The 19,669-nt window shown below is 34.6% G+C and overlaps 1 protein-coding gene across 1 annotated transcript in view; it reads right to left on the bottom strand.

The window, feature by feature from the left end:
- Positions 1-1,243: 1,243 nt before the first annotated feature.
- Positions 1,244-19,669, bottom strand: part of KIF5B (kinesin family member 5B) — a 49,603-nt gene continuing 31,177 nt past the window's right edge. The window contains exons 15-26 of the mRNA XM_040451038.1: positions 18,882-19,025; positions 14,106-14,294; positions 13,455-13,572; positions 12,859-12,920; positions 12,653-12,762; positions 11,787-11,888; positions 10,378-10,438; positions 10,195-10,266; positions 9,920-10,024; positions 8,419-8,635; positions 7,530-7,680; positions 1,244-4,074 (exon numbers count right to left, since the gene is read on the bottom strand). Of these exons, the coding sequence (XP_040306972.1) occupies positions 7,550-7,680; positions 8,419-8,635; positions 9,920-10,024; positions 10,195-10,266; positions 10,378-10,438; positions 11,787-11,888; positions 12,653-12,762; positions 12,859-12,920; positions 13,455-13,572; positions 14,106-14,294; positions 18,882-19,025 (1,311 nt within the window). The 3' untranslated portion in view covers positions 1,244-4,074; positions 7,530-7,549. The remainder of the gene's footprint in view (positions 4,075-7,529; positions 7,681-8,418; positions 8,636-9,919; positions 10,025-10,194; positions 10,267-10,377; positions 10,439-11,786; positions 11,889-12,652; positions 12,763-12,858; positions 12,921-13,454; positions 13,573-14,105; positions 14,295-18,881; positions 19,026-19,669) is intronic.

Raw genomic sequence — 19,669 nt, 5'->3', positions numbered from 1 at the left:
ATCAACACCTTTTTAATTTAAGCTTATCGAAATAAATGCGACAGAAGTGGCTAGCACAGTGGAGGCCCTAAGACACACTGTACCAGTGTCCAGTGTGGGAGAGAATATGTAAGAGTCGGTTTCCATTTCAATTCCTCCATAAAAGGGAAAAATGATTTGGAGGCTCACAGAGTACAGTTAAAAGAAAACCAAGTAACAAAAACAAGGGAAAAAATGCACTACTGGTCACCACTGGAAGATAGTAGTGACATGACTGACTTTGAGACTTGCAAGGAATCATTTATCCTGTTTTTCCTCTGCAGTTCTCTACTGCAACTAACAAATGAAAGCATCATCACATATTACTGCTATTCTGCAACCTCTAATAATTGGTGGATAAAGGCACTGATCATTAATGGCAAATAATAATCCAGGAAGAGAACAGACATTATGTGCCACCTGATGGAAGAATATCAGCATCTATGAAGCAATGCTGCACCTCTCTCAACAGAAAAGCTAAACCTGATGAAGTCTGTGGATCCAGGATAAATTTATAGGAAATATAAAGGACCAAGGAGTTAGTATCAAAGGAATGTGAACAGCAAAATTTGGTAAACTACCGAACAAAGAACCTGCTTTCCTTATAAACTAATTACAGGGGGGGAAATGAGAAAGAGAAATGAAGTGGATGCTACTGCAATATATGGATTTTAATTGGATCTTGAGTCAAACAAATTGTTCATAAAATTGAATTTGTTTAGGGAATTATTCGTTTTTTTGGTGATAATGGTATCTGGTATTGTATGTTTTAAGGAGTATATACTTGAGAGAGTGTGGAAAATGGGAGAGGCAGAGAGAGAGAATCCCAAGCAGGTTCCACGTTCAGTCCAGAGCCCCATGCAGGGCTCGTTCTCATGACTGCGAGATCACGACCTGAGCCAGTATCAAGTCAGATGCTTAACAGACTGAACCAACCAGGCACCGCTTAACGAGCATGTATTTTAATATGCATAATATACTGAAATTTTATGAAGAAATGCATATATCCAGGATTGCTTTAATGTATATATGGGGGAGGGGGCACATGAGTGGGGGTTATGGATTAAACAGAATTAGCCCTGAGTTGAAAATCGTTGAGGTACTTGGACGTTCGTTATTTACTGTATGCTTTTATATGTAATTAAACATTTCTATTAAAGAATTTAATATTATACACCCCGACCCCCCCCCCCCCCCAAACAAAAAGCCAAATCACCACTAGAACTTAAGAACAGTCTTTCTTTAGTTTTCTCCAGCTAGGCTTGAATGATCACTGAGGACCACCGAGTAAGCATTGAAAAACAAACACTTCTTACACAGGTTAATAAAACAATCAGGCTCAGATGAACAGAACCATGTAGGTAGGCTAAAGTAAAATAACATGGGTGAGACTGATTTCATTTCTGGCTCTGAAGTTTTCAGCCTACATATTTAATACCCACTGTCCAAAGAGTAAGTAATACATTAGGAAACAGAATATACATGAATATAATGACACATTAGTCACTATTCTGTCAAGACAAAAGGCCTCTTAGTCATATAAAATCAACCTAATACTTCATCAACTAAGTTTTAAGAAAGTTATTACATTTCAAAAAAATTTTCCTCTTTATTTAAACATAAAACACATTTACAGCATGCAGGTTAACTTAAAATTATATGGCGTCTTCCCAAACCAATGATCTTTGAGTGTATCTTCAAGCACTGAAAATAAACCCACATACTCCACAGGTATACTCAAGACTCTTTTCTGTCACCTCATATCAAATTGAAAGTTACAAATAGTAGTTTAAGTTAGGCAAATAATTTAATTGCTCACCATGAATAAATATTATTCTTTTATTTCACTGAGTTTCTCTTCTGAACCATTTATCAATACCATTCAGAGGAACGTTGATATTGTCAAAAAAAAAAAAAAAAAAAAAAGACACCGCAAATTGAAATAAGCGTCAATGTTCCAGATGATCAGAAATTTTCATTTATAAGAGTAAATGCTGTTTAATGACCTACCGTAGCAAATAGAGCAGTTCACTGAAAACTAATTTATGAAATTCTTTGTACACTTTGTGAAAGTTTGAAATTATAAATAGAAAAGAACCATTTCAATATTAAAAAACCCTAACATTGTGTATTCTGAACCACATGCTAGTTACAATCGTTTGTTACACAGCACCAATACCCGTGATACATCTAACAAGAGTGAAACTACCATGTTCAGATAAAAGAGAAAAAAAAAATCTGCTTCATTTAAGAGTACTGCCAAAGAAGCAAGCTTTCTTTTGAAAACAAAATATAAATGTCTATGTGAATGCAGCCAAATATTTCTCCATTTAGAAAACTATCATCATAAATAGGCTATAGCACTTTTTTTTTTTTTTTTTTAAAGTTAACTGTATTACTTCAATCTTGCTGCACACCAAGGTTTCATCTCAATTTCTGGAGTGTTTCTTTGATCAAAAGCAACACAATCATTTTAAAGGTTGCATACTACAACAGCAAGGATTTTTGACTGTTAAAAAAATAAATAAATAAATTTATCTTTTAAATCAAAACTATTATAAAAGTGGAAATTACAATAGTTAAATAGAAAAATAAGCCAATTATGATCTGAGTCTTCTGACTATGGCTCCAAATTTAATACAAATATCTGTGTATAAAACTTTTTCAAAAAGTTAATTCTGCCAGCCAGATCCTAACACAGAACTCTCCAACTTTCTTTACTGACTGAATAACCTTAAATCCTCATCCTCTGCAAATTTCTGCTAATATAGCTGTAGTCACCCCACGCACAGATGAAGCAAATATTGAAACCTCTTTCCTTATTACTTTTATAGCCTCTGAAAATAAACTTGACGTCGCCTAATCAGCTGAGAAGAATGGCAAAAACAGGTACACTTAGTACTAATTACAAAATTAGGGGCTATAGCCAACACAATAATTTGAGGATTAGTGACTTGCAATTTATTATTTCTAGACTAAACAAGAAATAAATTATAGTGTATGACTTGGTGTTAACAGATTAAAAACACCTCAAGGATTTCAGACCAAAATTAATCAACGTGTTTGTAAGTCCACCATATACTTGTCCTGTTCTTCCATACTTTTTCTCAATTTTCACAGACTATAAATTTAGAATAATCAATACAGCACTAACAATATAAAATGCTGTTTGATCGTGTAGTATCTTAATTCATTTCACTATATTAAGATGATAAATTAATCTGTCTAATTCTTATATTAATTAGCAGGCTCACCAGAATGAAGCAGGGTATTTTCATTCCATCAGGCCATATTGATTACAGAACTGGGAAGAGTCTCCAAACTCTCTTTCATAAAGTGAGACTGCTTTTGACATAAAATATTTCTATTCAAGATAATTTAGCAACAGGCATTTCATGAGAGAATTAAGTAGCATTGCTCAGTCTCAAATGCCTACTTATGCAGTTTTAAGGTTTCAGTGCTCAAACAGTAGTTTTCAGAAGCAAACTTCAGAGACGATACAAATAATTTTAACTCTGAAATCATTTCAAGGGATTTTAAAGTACAGTACTGACTGGATATATTTTGTGGGCATGTAGTGTTTTAAGTGGTAAAATTTAAGACATTTAATCTAAATGTTCCATTTTCCCTAAATAAGGAAGACATCGTAGTAAGAAAAGCAAAATAAAAAGCAGTAGCAGCTAGGTAACTTAAACTGAGATTAAAAAATAAACACACACACACAAAAAAGTACAAAAAGCACAATCCTATATGGTACAGTTAGCTTGGCACAGTGAAGACTAAATTTAAGACACAAAAGACAAACTGTGTAATAAATAGGACCACAGTTGTAAACTGTCATTTTTTCCCTCCTAAGACGCCAAAATTGCACTCTAGTTGTGTTGGGAAGCAGCAGAGTTTACAAGAAGAGTGGGTAGGAAACAGCTGTACAAGCCAGGTATAATTTATACATTAAAAAAAAGTTATAATTCTACAATTCCCAGGGGGTAGAGGTTATAGTCACTGAAAGACTCTGCTTGATATTATGTCCTCTTCATATTCAATTACTTTCAATGCCTGAAAATAGATGAAAAACAGAAAATATTTTTATTTATACAAAACTTGTTTCCAAACAATCATGAAAAAGATGGAAGTAAGTTCATAAAATACACCAATAGTTTAAAAACATTTTAACCAACAGCTTAGACCACTTTCCCCCAAATTAAAAAGACTGGCAATATTAAATGATTTTATTCCTTTTCCTTTTACTTAAGTTTTAAACAGTGTAGTTTATAAGCAGTATAGTGCTTAAAAGGTCAGCCCTTTATTCTCCCCAAGAGAGTTATGAATGAGCAAATGAAGGAATTACATTTTTTTGTAAAAAGAAACAAATGGTTAATAAAATGGGAGCAGTAGACAATATCCATGACATTTTTAAGCCAAGGATCATGAACTAGCAAAGTTTTATACATGGTAGCTGGAAAAGAAAAACAAAAAGTGGGGGTTGGGGACAGGAATAGGGATATACAAGAGATACATGGAGTGGGAAAAGTAACCTTAAAATAAACAATTCCAACTGCTGTTACCTGGAGGCATCTTGTATTAAACTACCTCTTTACCTATGTGTTTAGGAAAACTCAACTTGTCGAAAGTATTATGCAAACTACAAGACCAGCCACGTAAAACTGGGTTCTAAAAGAATCAGTATTAATACACTGTTGTCTTTCCCAGAAATAAATCCAGTGTCTCAAAATGTTTCTTAATAATTAAAAATTTCTCTACATAGTATCTAATTTTTCAACACTTTATCACTTATAAGGCTTGTATACTCCTCAATCATGGTTTAAGACTGCAAGGCTTTAAAAAATAACAATCACTATCCTCTGGCTCAGCAATGAAACAAACCTGCAAACGACTACTTCAAGTCTTGCAAACCTCATCTGGACAGGTTAGCTATCTCCCTCATGTGCTAAACTGCTGTCATTACACTGGGATCACCATTCTACTTTCAAGCTAAAACTTAGTTATATTTAAGTAAGGCCATGGTCTATCTTGTCTATAAATGATAGTGCAAAGTTTACACATGAATTCTGATGTGAGGACAATACCCAAAAAGAATAAACTTTTATCTGTATGTATATATATGCTTTGAAAATCCCTTTGCCTTCCAGAAAAGGCAACTTGCATCTACTGTACAACTGTTGTGTACTAGGTAACACTTTAACTTGTAGAATTCTCAAGCATGACTTTCATTCTTGTGGCAAAGGGGCTTCAACAAGTTAATTACTCCAAATGGAGAAAAACAGAGGCCACCTCTAATTGGCAGGAAAACCACTGTTTTACTGATGCAATACGATATTAATATTAAATTAATGCAATACAATATTAATGTTAAACACATTATTACTTTATGTGGTAGTCTCATTAAGAATGGTTACTTATGCCCAATCTAATAAATGCTTTCATTACAACGAATAGAGGAACAAAGCTACTTACTATACATAGAAACAAACACACCCAGAGGTGGCATATGCTCAAGAGAACTAGCCTAGTCTCTTCAGTAAATCAATGTCATTAAAAAGGGGAGAATTTTTCTAGATTAAAAGAGACTAAGGAGGTCTAACTGAATGTAAACAGCAGTCATGGATTATACCCTGGTTTAGATAAACCAGCTATAAAGGACTTAGGAAAAAAATAACGATTAGAGAAATATGAATATGGACTGGTGTTAGACAATGTTTAAAAATATTGTCAGGTGTGATACTATTGTGATTATAGAAAAAATGTTATGTTTACAGATACATTAGTTTTAGATCATAAACACATAATTTATTTTCATACTTAAGAAATTTAGAAGGAGTCAAAACAAGAAAGAAATTATATACAAAAAAAGTAACTTGTTGAAGTTCCTAAAAGTAGAAAACTCAGGATTCAAACTTATGGCACTCTGATGTCTGTACTCTTCACTATGTTACTCTCTTTTAAATCTTATACTTTGTGGACAAAAAAATTTTATGAGTTATTGGGATATTTGAATCCTTCAGACTATTGCTTAATTCTCTACTCAAACTGAGAGCCATTCTTATCCAATGTGTCAAAGTAAAAATAAGCAAGATGCAAATAAGTGGACTTTAGTATTTGTCAGAAAGTGTTAATAGGTAACGTAATAATCTTAGTATTTTTACTAAGATTTTTACTAAGATGTATACCCAAAGCGTGTATACATCTGGGACTTTCTACACAACAAAAATCTGTGTTTCTGCTAGATGATGACATACTAGGCAGCTTATTAACTAGTCAATCATGTTGTAGAAGAAAATGTTCAGAACACATTGCCAAGTTAAAGAAGGCTACAAAGAAACATGTACTAGAATAGGAGCAGTATGTTATTAGAGTATTTATCAATAGTTAGAAATTTTTAATCTAAAAACGAAAATATGTGGGCACCCGGTGGCTCAGTCAGTTTGACTTCAGCTCAGGCATGATCTCATGATTAGTGAGTTCAAGCCCCCCATTGGGCTGTCTGGTCTCAGCACAGAGCCCACTTCAAATCCCTGTCTCCCTGTCTCTGCCCATCCCCTGTTCATGCTTTTTCTCTCTCTCAAAAATAAATATTAAAAAAAAATTATAATATGTAAAGAAAACACCAGAAAGATACACACAATAAATTGTGTGGTATCTCTGGATGAAATGTATCTTCTACTTTGTGAGAATTCTTTACTCTCCTATAAGGAACAGACATTACCTGTACAACTAGAAACAAATAAAAATCACTTGCAATAGGTAAATGGAAAAGGATACATACAGGAATAACTCAAAAAAAAAGGGAAATATAAATGAGCCGGTAAATATATGAAAAAAATCCAACTTCTTAATAAATCAAGGAGATGCTTATATTAAAACAGAAGTTTAAAAACTATTAATATTCAATACTGGCAAAGATGCAACAAAATAGACAGTATCCCTGGCTATGACGCAATTTGGCCTAGTCCTTCTAGACAGCAATGTACTAGTATGTATCAAGAACTTTAAAAATATTCATGCTTTCTTATAATTCCACTTCTGGGAATCTTCTGAAAATAATCTAAAAGGTAAGAGAACACAAAAAGATATTTCACACTTGAAATTTTCCAAACTGAAATTTCCGTATATGAAATTCGAAATGTGAGACATCTTTTTATAGTAAATATAGAAAAAGAATTAGCATGCTTAATTTAATTAAATGTTCCATAAAGGGAATAGTTATAGGCCATGGTATATCCATTAGACAAAATACAAGAGCTTTTAAAAATATTCCAGTATGTAAGGTTAAAGATGTTAGGAACGCAAACTTGAATATAAAGTATGAGATCTAAACTATGATAAAAGACTAGAAGGAATTATGCCAAGTTACTTTTATAATCACATACATAAAAAAAAAAAAAAAAAAAAAAAAAACCCAATATGGATATCCAAAAAAGCAGTATTTAACAACCAATGGCTGAATATTTCCATGTAGAGCTGTGACTCAAAGCCAGATATAAACTACAAACCTGTGGGTAATGTGTAGAGGTTACACTTGTTTGCCTCCTCCACCTCGAACTGCTACTGGCTGGCTGTTCTGAACAAATGCACCTCCTCCACGAATTGCACTTGGATGAGTTGGAGAAGCTGCTGGATGTTGCCCAGGACGAATAGGTTTAGCTAGTGTGAAAAACAAAAGCTGACTTTAGCATAAATCTTAACACATGACTCTTGTCTTTATTCACAACAATTCCCAAATGTCGTTTTTCTTTGCCTTTTTGTTCCTCAGAGAATTCTTCTCTTTTTTTCAGTTATAGCCTTTTCTCCAGGACCTATACAATCCCTAGTCTCTTAAGAACCTAATTCCTGTATCAATAATTATTCTAAAACATGTAATATTGTTGCTAAAAGATTGCATATTCCTGTAAGTCTCTCTGCTTTAAAAATGCTCTCTATAGAGGGGCGCTCAGTTGGTTAAGCTGAGGTCTCAGGTCATGATCTTGTGGTTTGTAAGTTCAAGCTCCGGGTCAGGCTCTGTGCTGACAGCTTAGAGCATGAAGCCTGCTTGGGATTCTGTGTCTCCCCCTCTCTCTGCTCCTCCCCTGCTTACACTCTGTGCCCCCCTCTCTCTCTCTCAAAAATAAATAAACATTAAAAAAAAAAAAATGCTCTTTTTATAGCTTCACCTCCTCCTGACCATTTTTGCATGCTAGTCTAGTTCTTATTTATCTTTTTTTCCTGTGATGTGGCTATTCCTCAGTTTGCTCTTCATTCTCAACAATGCCACTCTTAGGTAAGTTAGAAATAAAGACAAGTACAACCATGACAACACAGAATCTGTCAATCAGATTACGTTTTCAAGTAAATAAAAACACTCAAAGTAAGCAAGGTTAAAAGGTTTTAATGTGTTCTACTAACCAATTTGTGCAGAATGTCCTCTTCTAGCCATATTCTTTGACCTGACTGCTTCCTTTATACGATCTACTTCTTGCTGATAGCGTTTGCGATCACGAGATGCATTTTCTTTGGCTTCTTTCAGTGCTGACTCCAAAGCTTTTACCCTCTCAGCTGTAGCTCTAAGTCGCTTTTCCAACTTAGGAAGTTCACAGCGAAGATCTGCATTATCACGTACCAACTAAAAGTACATAAAGAAAATAAGGATTTTAGCTTTAACCAGATGAATTGAAGAAATATGAATGTTTCATAACTTCTCGTTAGAAAAGAAAACTACATTTTATATTAATGTTTTCCATTTATCTAACAACTTAGGCAGCAATAAGCAAAGAATACATACATCCATACAGATCCATATGTGTGTCTCACAAAATATAACTTCATTTAATTTTGGGAGGGGTTGAGGGAAAGGGTTCTTTCTCCCCACTAGCCAATGATGGGAAATTGTAACATCTGGTAAATACCATGTTAAGTGTTAAAATCAAGTTTTGAAAGCAAAAAAAGGCTAAAATTCCCTTAACTTTACTCTGGTGCAAACATCAGGTCTACAATAACGAAATGTACAATTGAGTGCACTAAGAAACTTTAAAAATAATTAAGTCACATATCAAGGCACAGAATGCAAAACAATAAAAACCCACAATAGTTTAGGTAATATGAAAGCATTATTTAAAAAAAAAAAATGAACTGCCTCATTATTTTATTTATTTCACACTCTGGGGCATTAAATGTAAAAAGACAAAAGACAAAAAAATGTATTTGTAACTACAAAGACCTATCTATTGAAGATTTTTAAATTACCATGGGGGTGCCTAGGTGGCTCAGTTTACTTAAGCGGCTCCTGATTTTGGCTCAGGTCATGATCTCACAGTTTGTGAGTTTGAGCCCTGCATCAGGCTCTGTACTGACAGTGAAAAGCCTGCTTGGAATTCCTTCTTTTTGCCCCTCCCCTGCTCGTGCACTAAGAAAATAATAAAACACCAAAAAAAAAATTTAAGGGGCACCTGGGTGGCTCGGTTAAGCATCTGACTTCGGCTCAGGTCATGATCTTGCAGTTCATGGATTTGAGCCTCTTATCAGGCTCTGTGCTGATAGTTCAGAGCCTGGAGCCTGCCAAGGATTCTGTGTCTCCCTCTCTCTTTGCCCCTCTCCCATTCATGCTCTCTCTCTCTCTCAAAAATAAACATTAAAAAAAATTTATAAAAAAATGTTTCTTAATTACCATGAATAACTGAGAAAAACTGACAAGACTTAAAATCCTAGAAAAGAAATACATGGCCTCTTGCAAAAGGGTTGCTAAAAATATTAAGTTCCCTAAAAACTGCTAGTGATTTATTTATACAATTGCTTGATTAAAATAATGGAACAGCTCAGGGTATGAAAATTCCTTAGTACTCTGAAATATATAAACACTCCTCAATTTTTTTCTTAATTTGCAGCTACCATAAAATACACTCTCTATTACCTGTTTGTGCACTTTAGTGAGTTGTTCAAGATTATTTTCAAGAAAGGAGATCTTCTGCTTTTGAGCAGCACTGCCTCCAGTGTCATCAGAATCAATCTCGGCACTCTAAGAAAAGAAGGTCAATGAATACTACAAAAACATTAAAGATTAAAAAAAAATCTAACCTTAACTACACAGAAATTGTTTTGATAATATAAAATTATTTCACTTATGAACATAAATAATCATAGTAAACACCACTTATATAAATACCCACCTCAGCATTATTTTATTACCTTTTTAACTCTGGTGGCCAAGTCCTGAACAAAGAGCTTACGCAGGTTGTGTAAAGTCTGAAGTTCTTTTGCCTTGAATTAAGAACAGCAATGTTTTTGGAATTTGGTCTTTAACTTTAGTCATAAGCCAGGGGAAACCCATTAAACATCCCACTATCTTATTTATTTTCAAGTTTTTCTTACCACTGTCTCTTCCAAACCTTTCAAGTCTTGTCTTGCTTGTTCTCGTCTATCTTGCATGACTCTAACAGAAGAATATACATAATTTTCAAGTTGAATTTCATAAAGTCATAGTTTTATTTTCAAATAAATTTTTATGCCTTATAATTTTCTTCTAAATCTATAGTTTATTAGGAAAAAAACCCCTTATAGCAGAAGAGATGAAATAAAATGCAGCAGAATTCAAATAAGGAGTGGTTCTGATATCTTAGTGCCACATAGAACACACTGCTATTTATCCAAAATAATTCCTATTAAGTGGGAATTAGAGATTATAAATTATTGAAGACTAAAACATTTTATGTATTTTATATTAGAATTATTCTAAACAAAATTATGGTTGAGATTCGCTAGTTTTTATAAAACCAACTCTGAGTTGATCCTGATCTGTGACCATCCTAATAACAGCAGTTCCACTTACAAATCGTCTTTCATAAATTCAAGATAGGAAAAGTTATAATCATGTGTTTTGTACCTGCTCAGATTCTAGAAAAATAAGTACAGACTATATTTTTAGTATGTTAGGAAAAAAGTAAATGGTGAAAACCTCTGTTCAAGAGGCAAGGCTGAAACAGTAATCGTCTTTTATGCAAAATCAAATCTGACAAAAATTCAATTTTTTTGGCAGACCCTGAAATCTTTGAAATGACTTAATGTCATATAAGGTATATTTTTACAATGGATCTTCAACTAATATGGTAGCACAGAAATCTGAATCTTGACTATCAGTGAAAAACACAGTATCTTGCCTTTGCTAAACTACAATAACATATAGTATATTATTGCCAAGTTTTAAGGTATAAATCAAACCAAATCAGAGGTTTAAGAAAAATACCCTTTAACCTATACAAACTGAAAAATGTATTCATTCGATATAGCAAGAATAATACCTGCAATCTTCTAATTTAGTTTTTATTTTTAAAAAATTTTTAAGTTTTAAAATTTATTTTGAGAGACAGCGTGCATACAGGGGAGGGGCAGAGAGAGGATCCCAAACAGGCTCCATGCTGTCAGCACAGAGCCTAACTTGGAGTTCGATTTTACAAACTATGAGATCATGACCTGAGCTGAAATAGAGTCAGAAACTTAACCAACTGAGCCACCCAGATATCCCCCTAGTTTTCATCTTTTTTAATGTTTATTTATTTTTGAGAGAGAGAGCACGCAAGCAGGGGAGGGGCAGAGAGAGAGGGAGACACAGAATCCGAAGCAGGCTCCAGGCTCTGAGCTGTTGGCACAGAACCCGATGCGGGGCTCGAACTCATGAGCTGTGAGATCATGACCTGAGCCAAAGTGAGCCGCTTAACCGACTTGAGCCACCCAGGCGCCCCTCTAGTTTTTATTTTTAAACTTGAATTAAAACATTTACTCACGTAAGTTCATGTAGTTTTCTGCTCTTTTCCTGATCTGTAGCTTTCAATTTCTCATGCTCTACTCTCAGACGTTCCTGTTCTAACATCATTTTCTGGTTTTGGCTGACAAAAGAAAAAAACATAACAGTATCAACAGCATTGTTTTCTGAATGGCACCATTAAAATGTTTTCATAAAATTCTTTAGTTCTATAATCTCATCACTGAAATACTCAAGACTACCTGTTATCCTGCTCACAGCAGGGAGAAAAAAAAGGAAGAGCACGTGGCTACTACTTTCAGTCATGTAATATTTTTCATATTTTGGTTTGAAATCATGACTCTCATTCTATATTCATCATTTCCCTGAACCCTTGTCCCTAAATCAATTAGGTATTAACATTAAGATCCACATGTCAAAATTTATCATTTTTTGTTAGTCACCTCTGGTTCTTACTCAAATCATGATTTGATTGCAGACCTCCAATTTCTATAAATTCTAGGCTATATATGCATATGGCTATGGAAATAGGGAAAACCTCTTCTAGAAAAACTAAGATGACAACAACTATTAAAAAAAACTTCTTGAATTAAAATAAAATAAAAACTTAAAAACTCCTAAACCTCATAATTTCCAATAAAGTTTTTTCTCTGTTAAGAAATTTTCAAAGAGGAAGTTAATTTTTAAAAATTTCATCTGGAACTTAGAAGTTATGCTCATAAGCTAAAAAAAAATCTTTATCTTCAAGTCAAAATAACAGTATCAATGAAAAATGCAGGTTTCTAAAATGGACATACTGTCCATCAATAATTTATTATTGCCTCTTGCTAAATAGTCCATCTTTCTGTGTTACTTCTAATATCTTAGAAGGAAGAAAAGTTTACTTACTCTTGAAGATCAGTAATAAGTTTTTCTTTTGCCTCAACTTCATCTCTCAAACTACTAATTTGTTTTTGATGTGTTTCTCTGTGGCTCTGGATCTGCTGTTCAACAGCTTGCTAAAATTATTGGGGGAAAAGGATGTTAAGGTAAGATTAATCAACATAAGAATAACGAGTTCAAGTCATTAGAATCTAATGCTACATCAAACTTGCCTTAACTTCATTTGCAGTCTGAACTTTATTTAAGTGCTCCTTTTCCATTTCATGCACTTTCTCTGTTTGGGTAGAGAGAGAAAACAGGAGAAGAAATAAGCCTTAAAGTTCTTCCTATAAACCAAGGAGCAAATAGGTTTAATGAGGGATCTGTTGCTTAACAGTACTAGACTTTATCCAAATGCCATACAGTAAATCTTGCTCTTGAAGTTCAGAACATTTTGACTCTTAGTTATATCCATTGTGTTATTAGTATTATGGTTACGGTTTCTTTTATTTTCTTTGCCTAATCCTGGAACAGATTGGTTAGGGAATGGTAGGGAATGAGATAGCTTTCCACCACATCCCCTATATTACGATTTATACATATATATACAACCTCATGACTCTGTGGGAAATTCCTAGATTGACCACTTCCACATTCAAACACAATTTTGCAAAAATATGTGTCAAAGCCACATTAAAAGGTATTATTTGTTTCCTATTGCAAATTACCCATATTCCTACTATATTCTATCAGTTTGAATATAAGTTTACTACAATTATACTAAGGGAAGAATATAGACAAGAAGTCATAAAACACTGAAAGCTAATACCTTGTGCACGAAGTTGGACTAGTTCTTCACTGAGGGAATCGACAGATTCCTCTAGCTGTCTTTTCTTTTGCTCCACATTTTGAAGGTATTCAGTCAATGATTTGATTTTGGCTTCATGCTTTTGGGAAAAAATATACTGATATGAATGAAGTGCAAAAAAGTCTTACACGCACATTTTACAGATAAAGTTAACAGAAAGCAAGGTTTTATCTATGTATCTAAATATATATTGCAACAATAAAGAATTTAATCATTGAAATGGTCACCTGTTTAACTTATAACATTTGCACATTAAGGTACTGAAAGCTGACATATGAGATAATATTCTTACTATTATCTCCATCTAATACTACTCTCTTTCCTTCCTTACATAATTCCTATCTTGGTGAAGGACCTCATCCATTCAGTTGCCAAAGCCAGAAAACGGGTCTTGCAGTTTTGTCTACCCTAGAATTCTTCAATAGTCAAATCAGTTACAGCTTTCTAATAAATTTCTATACATGTCAATAAACATAACCCAGTTAAATTCATTCATGTTGCTATACTGCAGCGAACCTAGGAAAAAACTACTTGCATTACCCTTTTAATTGTTACCCAAAATAACCTATAGAAGGTCATTTTCCTTAAACTTTGTTCTATGATAATACATACTTGAGAGATACGAAGCTGGCATGCTGCTAACTCCTTTTCATTTTCTTCCATTTTTTTGTTGCTCTCAGTTTGCGTGCTTTCTAACTGTTTGCAGCGTTTTACCATTGTTTTTACTTCTGATTTCATTTTGCTAATGTAGAGCCTTGCAACAGTGAACTCTTCATCTATCATGCCAGTTCCCTCAGGCTGCTGTCAGAAAAAAAAAGAAAAATTAAATACAATAATGTTTTTTAATGCTTGCTTGCTTTATTTATTTATTACATTTATTTATTTTTAAAAAAAATTTTTTTTTTCAACGTTTTTATTTATTTTTGGGACAGACAGAGACAGAGCATGAACGGGGGAGGGTCAGAGAGAGAGGGAGACACAGAATCGGAAACAGGCTCCAGGCTCTGAGCCATCAGCCCAGAGCCTGACGCGGGGCTCGAACTCACGGACCGCGAGATCATGACCTGGCTGAAGTCGGACGCTTAACCGACTGCGCCACCCAGGCGCCCCTACATTTATTTATTTTTGAGAGATAAGAGTGAGAGCAGGAGCAAGGGAGGGGCAAAGGAAGAAGGAGACACAGAATCCAAAGCAGCCTCCAGACTCTGAAGCAAGCAAGCAGTCAGCACAGAGCCTGATGCGGGGCTTGAACCCACGAACTGTGAGATCATGACCTAAACCAAAGTCGGATGCTCAACTGACTGAGCCACCCAGTCGCCCCTAATGTTTATTTATTTTTCAGAGAGAAAGAGAGAGAGAGAGAGAGAGAGAGAGAGAGAGAGAGAGAGGGAGGGAGGGAAGGAGGGAGAGAGAATCAGACTCGGAGGGAGGGGCAGAAAGAGAAAGAGACACAAAATCTGAAACAGGCTCCAGGCTCCGAGCTGTCAGCACAGAACTCCACACGGGGCTCAAACCCACAAACTGGGAGATAATGACCTATGCCAAAGACAGACGCTTAACTGACTGAGCCACCCAGATGCCTCGCCTTCCTTATTTTGTTTTTTTAAAAAATGTTTTTAATGTTTATTCATTTTTGAGAGAGAGAGAGAGAGAGAAAGAAACAGAGACAGAGGGTGAGCAGGGGAGGGGCGGAGAGGGAGAGGGAGACACAGAATCCAAAGCAGCCCCAGGCTCTGAGCTGTCAGCATGGAGCCTGATGTGGGGCCTCACAGACTGTGAGATCATGACCTGAGCCAAAGTCAGAGACTTAACCAACTGAGCCTCCCAAGGAGTCCCTTGTCTTCCTTATTTTCTAAAACTTAATGTTAATACATGCTTGCAAGAGAAAAAAAAAAATGCAACCTAAAAACAAACAAAACTGATGACACTTGCTTCTTTCTATTTTTGATTTCCTCTTCATTCCTAATCATATGTGAGTCCAAATTAAAACTTTACAAATACTGATGTGTAGGTGGCAGAGGAAGGATGATTCTTAAGCTCACCAAAAGAACTGTGGTAACTGTACATTCCTTAAGTTTCATTACAAAATTCCAGTACAATATTCAGTGTCAAAATTAAGTGGAGCTTGAAAAGGAAGAAATTAAGACTGTCTTTGTTTGCAGATAGGATTGTTTAAAAAAAAAAAACAACTCCTAAAATAAACTATCATAGTAACATTGCAGAATACATGATTAATATACCAAAGTCACTTTCCTATATACCAGCAATGAACAAAGGAACTTGAAATTAAAAACACAGCGGCACTGACATTGTAATAAAAAGAAAAAAAGAATTATTTAGGCATAAATGTAATAGAATAGGTATAAAATCAATAGGACAAAAGAAATCAATGTAGAACTGAATAAATGTTAGATATTCTATATTCATGGAAAGAAAGACTCAAGATGTCCATTCTTCCTAACTTGATCTATAGATTTAACATAATCTTCATCAAAATTCCTGCAAGTTATTTTATGGCTATCAACAAATTTGACTCTAAAGTTTAAAGGGAAAGGCAAAAGACCTTGAATTTCCAACACAACACTAAAGAACAACAAAATCAAAGAACTGACACTACCTAACCTAAAGACTTACTAAAGCTACAGTAATCAAGATGGTGGAGTACTGACAAAAGGACAGGTAACTAAAACAGAAGAGAGCCCAGGAACAGACACACACAAATACAGTCAATTGATCTCTGACAAAGGGGCAAAGGCAATTCAATGGAGATTTTTTTTTGAGAGCGACAGTGAGAACACGAGAACAAATGCACACACACGCGTGAGAGAGAGATAATCTTAAGCAGGCTCCACACTCAGTGCAGAGCCCACATCTCTAGACCTATAAGATCATGACCTGAGCCAAAATCAAGAGTCAGACACTTAACTGAATGAGCCACCCAGGTAACCTGGAGATAGATCTTCAAGATTCAGTCCTAGAAAAACTATCCAGCCACATGTAATACAATGAAGCTGGACAGACCCTTTTTATCTCACAGAAAAATTAATTCTAAATGGATCATAGACCTAAATGTAAGCATAAAACCAAAAAACCTCTAGAACATAGGAGAAAATCTAGATGACCCTGGGTTTGGAGATGAGTTTTTAGATACAATACCAGAAACACAATCCTGAAAGAAAAAATTTTCAAGTTGAACATCATTAAAATTAAAGGGAATGAAAAGATAAAGCCAGACTTGGAGAAATATTTGCAAAACACATATCTGGTAAAGGACTGTTACCCAAAATATACAAAGAACTCAAGGTAACAAAACATCCCAAATGCAAATTAAAACAAGATAACACTACACTTCTCAAACCAAAAAACCAATACTTGTGACACCAATACTTGTGAGGGTGTGAAGTAACAAGAACTCTCACTCACTGCTGGTTGGAATACAAAATGCTGTAGCCACCTTGGGAGTCTCTTACAAAGCTAACACTATCTTAACATATGATCTAGCAATCATGCTCCTAGGTATTACCCAACTGAATTGAAAAATTGTCCACAGGAAAACGTGTACACAAGTTTATAGCAGCTTTATGTATAAGTGCCAAAGACTGGAAGTAACCAAGATGGCCCTCAATAGATGAATGGGTAAACAAACTAGTACATCTATACAATGGAATATTTGGTGATATAAGAAATGAGCTATCACGCCACAAAACGACACGGAAGAACCTTAAATGCACATTGCTAAGAAAAATAAGCCAGTTTGAAAAGGACATTTACTGTCTAATTCCAACTATGTGATATTTTGGAAACAGCAAAACTGCACACATAGTAAAAAGATCACTGGCTGCTAGAGGTTCAGGGCTGAGGCAATGAATAGGGTAAAAAGGGATTTGTTAGGTAATCTACATTATTATATTGTAATGGTGGATCTGAATTATGTATTGTCAAAATCCACAAAATTGTACAACACGAGTGAACCATAACGTAAAAAACACAAGCAGTACTTACTGGTGATGTTAAGAGGAAAAGAATTACATACAAATGACAAAAATATTGAGAATCCATACATTAAAAAAAAAAAAAAGCTATTTGCAAGGCTGACTTGTTTTCAAAATGCTATAATGGTATAGTGAAAAAAGCAGTCTGGGAGTAAGGGAACCTATATTCTATCACTGGCTCTACCACTGAACATAAGCCGAAATTTCTACTCTTATTTTCCCTATCTTTACCACCTTTCCATGTAAGATTAGTTGAACACAAAATGGGAAGATTTTTCTAAAAAGAAGCTGCAAATCTACAAAGCAAATTTTGAACACCATTCTAGTTTAGTGATATTAAGTAAATTTACTTTTCCATCCCAAAAGATTCCCACAGCTCTATCATCTCACATTAGACCACCCTAATGAATGACAGAAGCGAGTGATGAAGTGAGTGAAAAGACAAGCGAGTGAAGAGAGAGAACAAGTCAAGTCATCCAGTATTTAACAATAACATTTTTCCTCTGTTTCAATGGCATGACAATGTTAAACAATAATATATGAGGAGAATGAATCCCTGCCTCCATCAACAAACAGCAAATTTGAATAACAATTGACAAAAGGAATGTGTGTTCCACATTGCAAACTTACTCATTTCAAGCTCTTGTTAAACTGGGCTTCTTATTCTTAGTAGGCTGTCACTATCAACCCTAGTTTGTTCTCTGTTACAAAATTAAGCTTTAATCAAGAAGATAAAATCCAAACAAATACCTAGCACAACATACAAATCTTTCATATTATGTGCATGTGCTTGCAGCTAAGAGTCCTAGTGTGCTTTTCTGGTCTAAGTTTTAAAACCAGCTCACTAAACGTTTTTTTTTTTTACCACATGCCTAGTGCTAACATAACCAATGTTAGTACCCTAAAAGAGACTATCAGAAAAAAGGCATAAATAAAATAGGTGTGGCAAATTTTTGATAATAACTCTGAGGTTCACAGTATTATTCTCTCTACTGTTTAAAATTTTTTATAATAAAACTTAAAAAAATTAATAAGCATATCCATCTTTTATCTTTTCAAACATTTAAAACAAACCACAGGCCAATTCATTTACAAGTTTACTCCCTGAGCTAATCTTCACTGTTGTCCCAGTGACATACTTTCAAGTACTGTAACTAACATAATTCCTAAATGCAAACATACATAGTAAAGAACCAAACATGGGGTCCAAATAAATACTTACTGAATATACTTTCTGAGCGCCCCTTATTCTTTTCTCACCTATTACCATCTACTATGCATTGCTGTTGTGCATGAGATAATGGGTATGAAAAGAAATTTGTAAAAAGTTAGTAGTAAACAGAAGTATGAGTGGTGTACAAATAATTATGCTTAATATTTGATTATTATTACTTACCTTTACATCATTATTTCCTACAGCAATTCCTATTTCTGCAAGGTCTTTTAGTAAAGATGCCATCATCTCAGCTGCTCGTTTTTTCTGGTGGTTGGTCATTTCCTTAAGTTTCTGAAGTTCAGCATCTATACTTGCTAAAGTTGCCTAACATAATCCAAACAAAAGACACAGTTAAATCTATTAAATGAAATATTACTTCAAATATTGACACATCCCAAGTTTTCACCCGGTACTTACAAAAGCATTATTTTCTAGTTCAGACTTTTTTTAAGACTTTAATTTTAAGTATTCTCTACACCCAACGTGAGGCTCAAACTCACAACGAGATCAAGAGTCACACACTCAACCAGCTGAGCCAGCCAGGTGCCCCTCTACTTTCAGTTTTTTGAACTAACTATTCTACTGAGTTCTGGGACAGCTCTCAGCTCAAACTTACAGAATATTTCAGAGCTAATAGACTACATAAAATAGCCATATTATGCTCCATTACAAGCAGGTAGTTTGTATCATTTCACTAATTTTTGAGACTGGGTAATATTTTCTGCCTAGAAATGGGAAATTTCCATATTAATTAGATTGAATTTTCTTTTACTTCCACAGTATAGCTTATATTTGGAAACAGCGTCTGAGCAAATTAATGTTAGAACTCAATTTTCTAGATGGTTTGTAGGTTTTCTTTATATACTTTCTACATACACAGTCACTGGAAAGAATCCACCTGATAATTACTACTACTACATGATATAAAGTTATTTAGGAGATGGGGCGCCTGGGTGGCGCAGTCGGTT

The sequence above is a fragment of the Herpailurus yagouaroundi genome, unplaced genomic scaffold (genome assembly GCF_014898765.1).
Source record: "Herpailurus yagouaroundi ecotype Mexico unplaced genomic scaffold, PumYag 203, whole genome shotgun sequence".
Lineage (NCBI taxonomy): Eukaryota > Metazoa > Chordata > Mammalia > Carnivora > Felidae > Herpailurus > Herpailurus yagouaroundi.
This window is presented reverse-complemented; position numbering and strand designations above follow the sequence as displayed.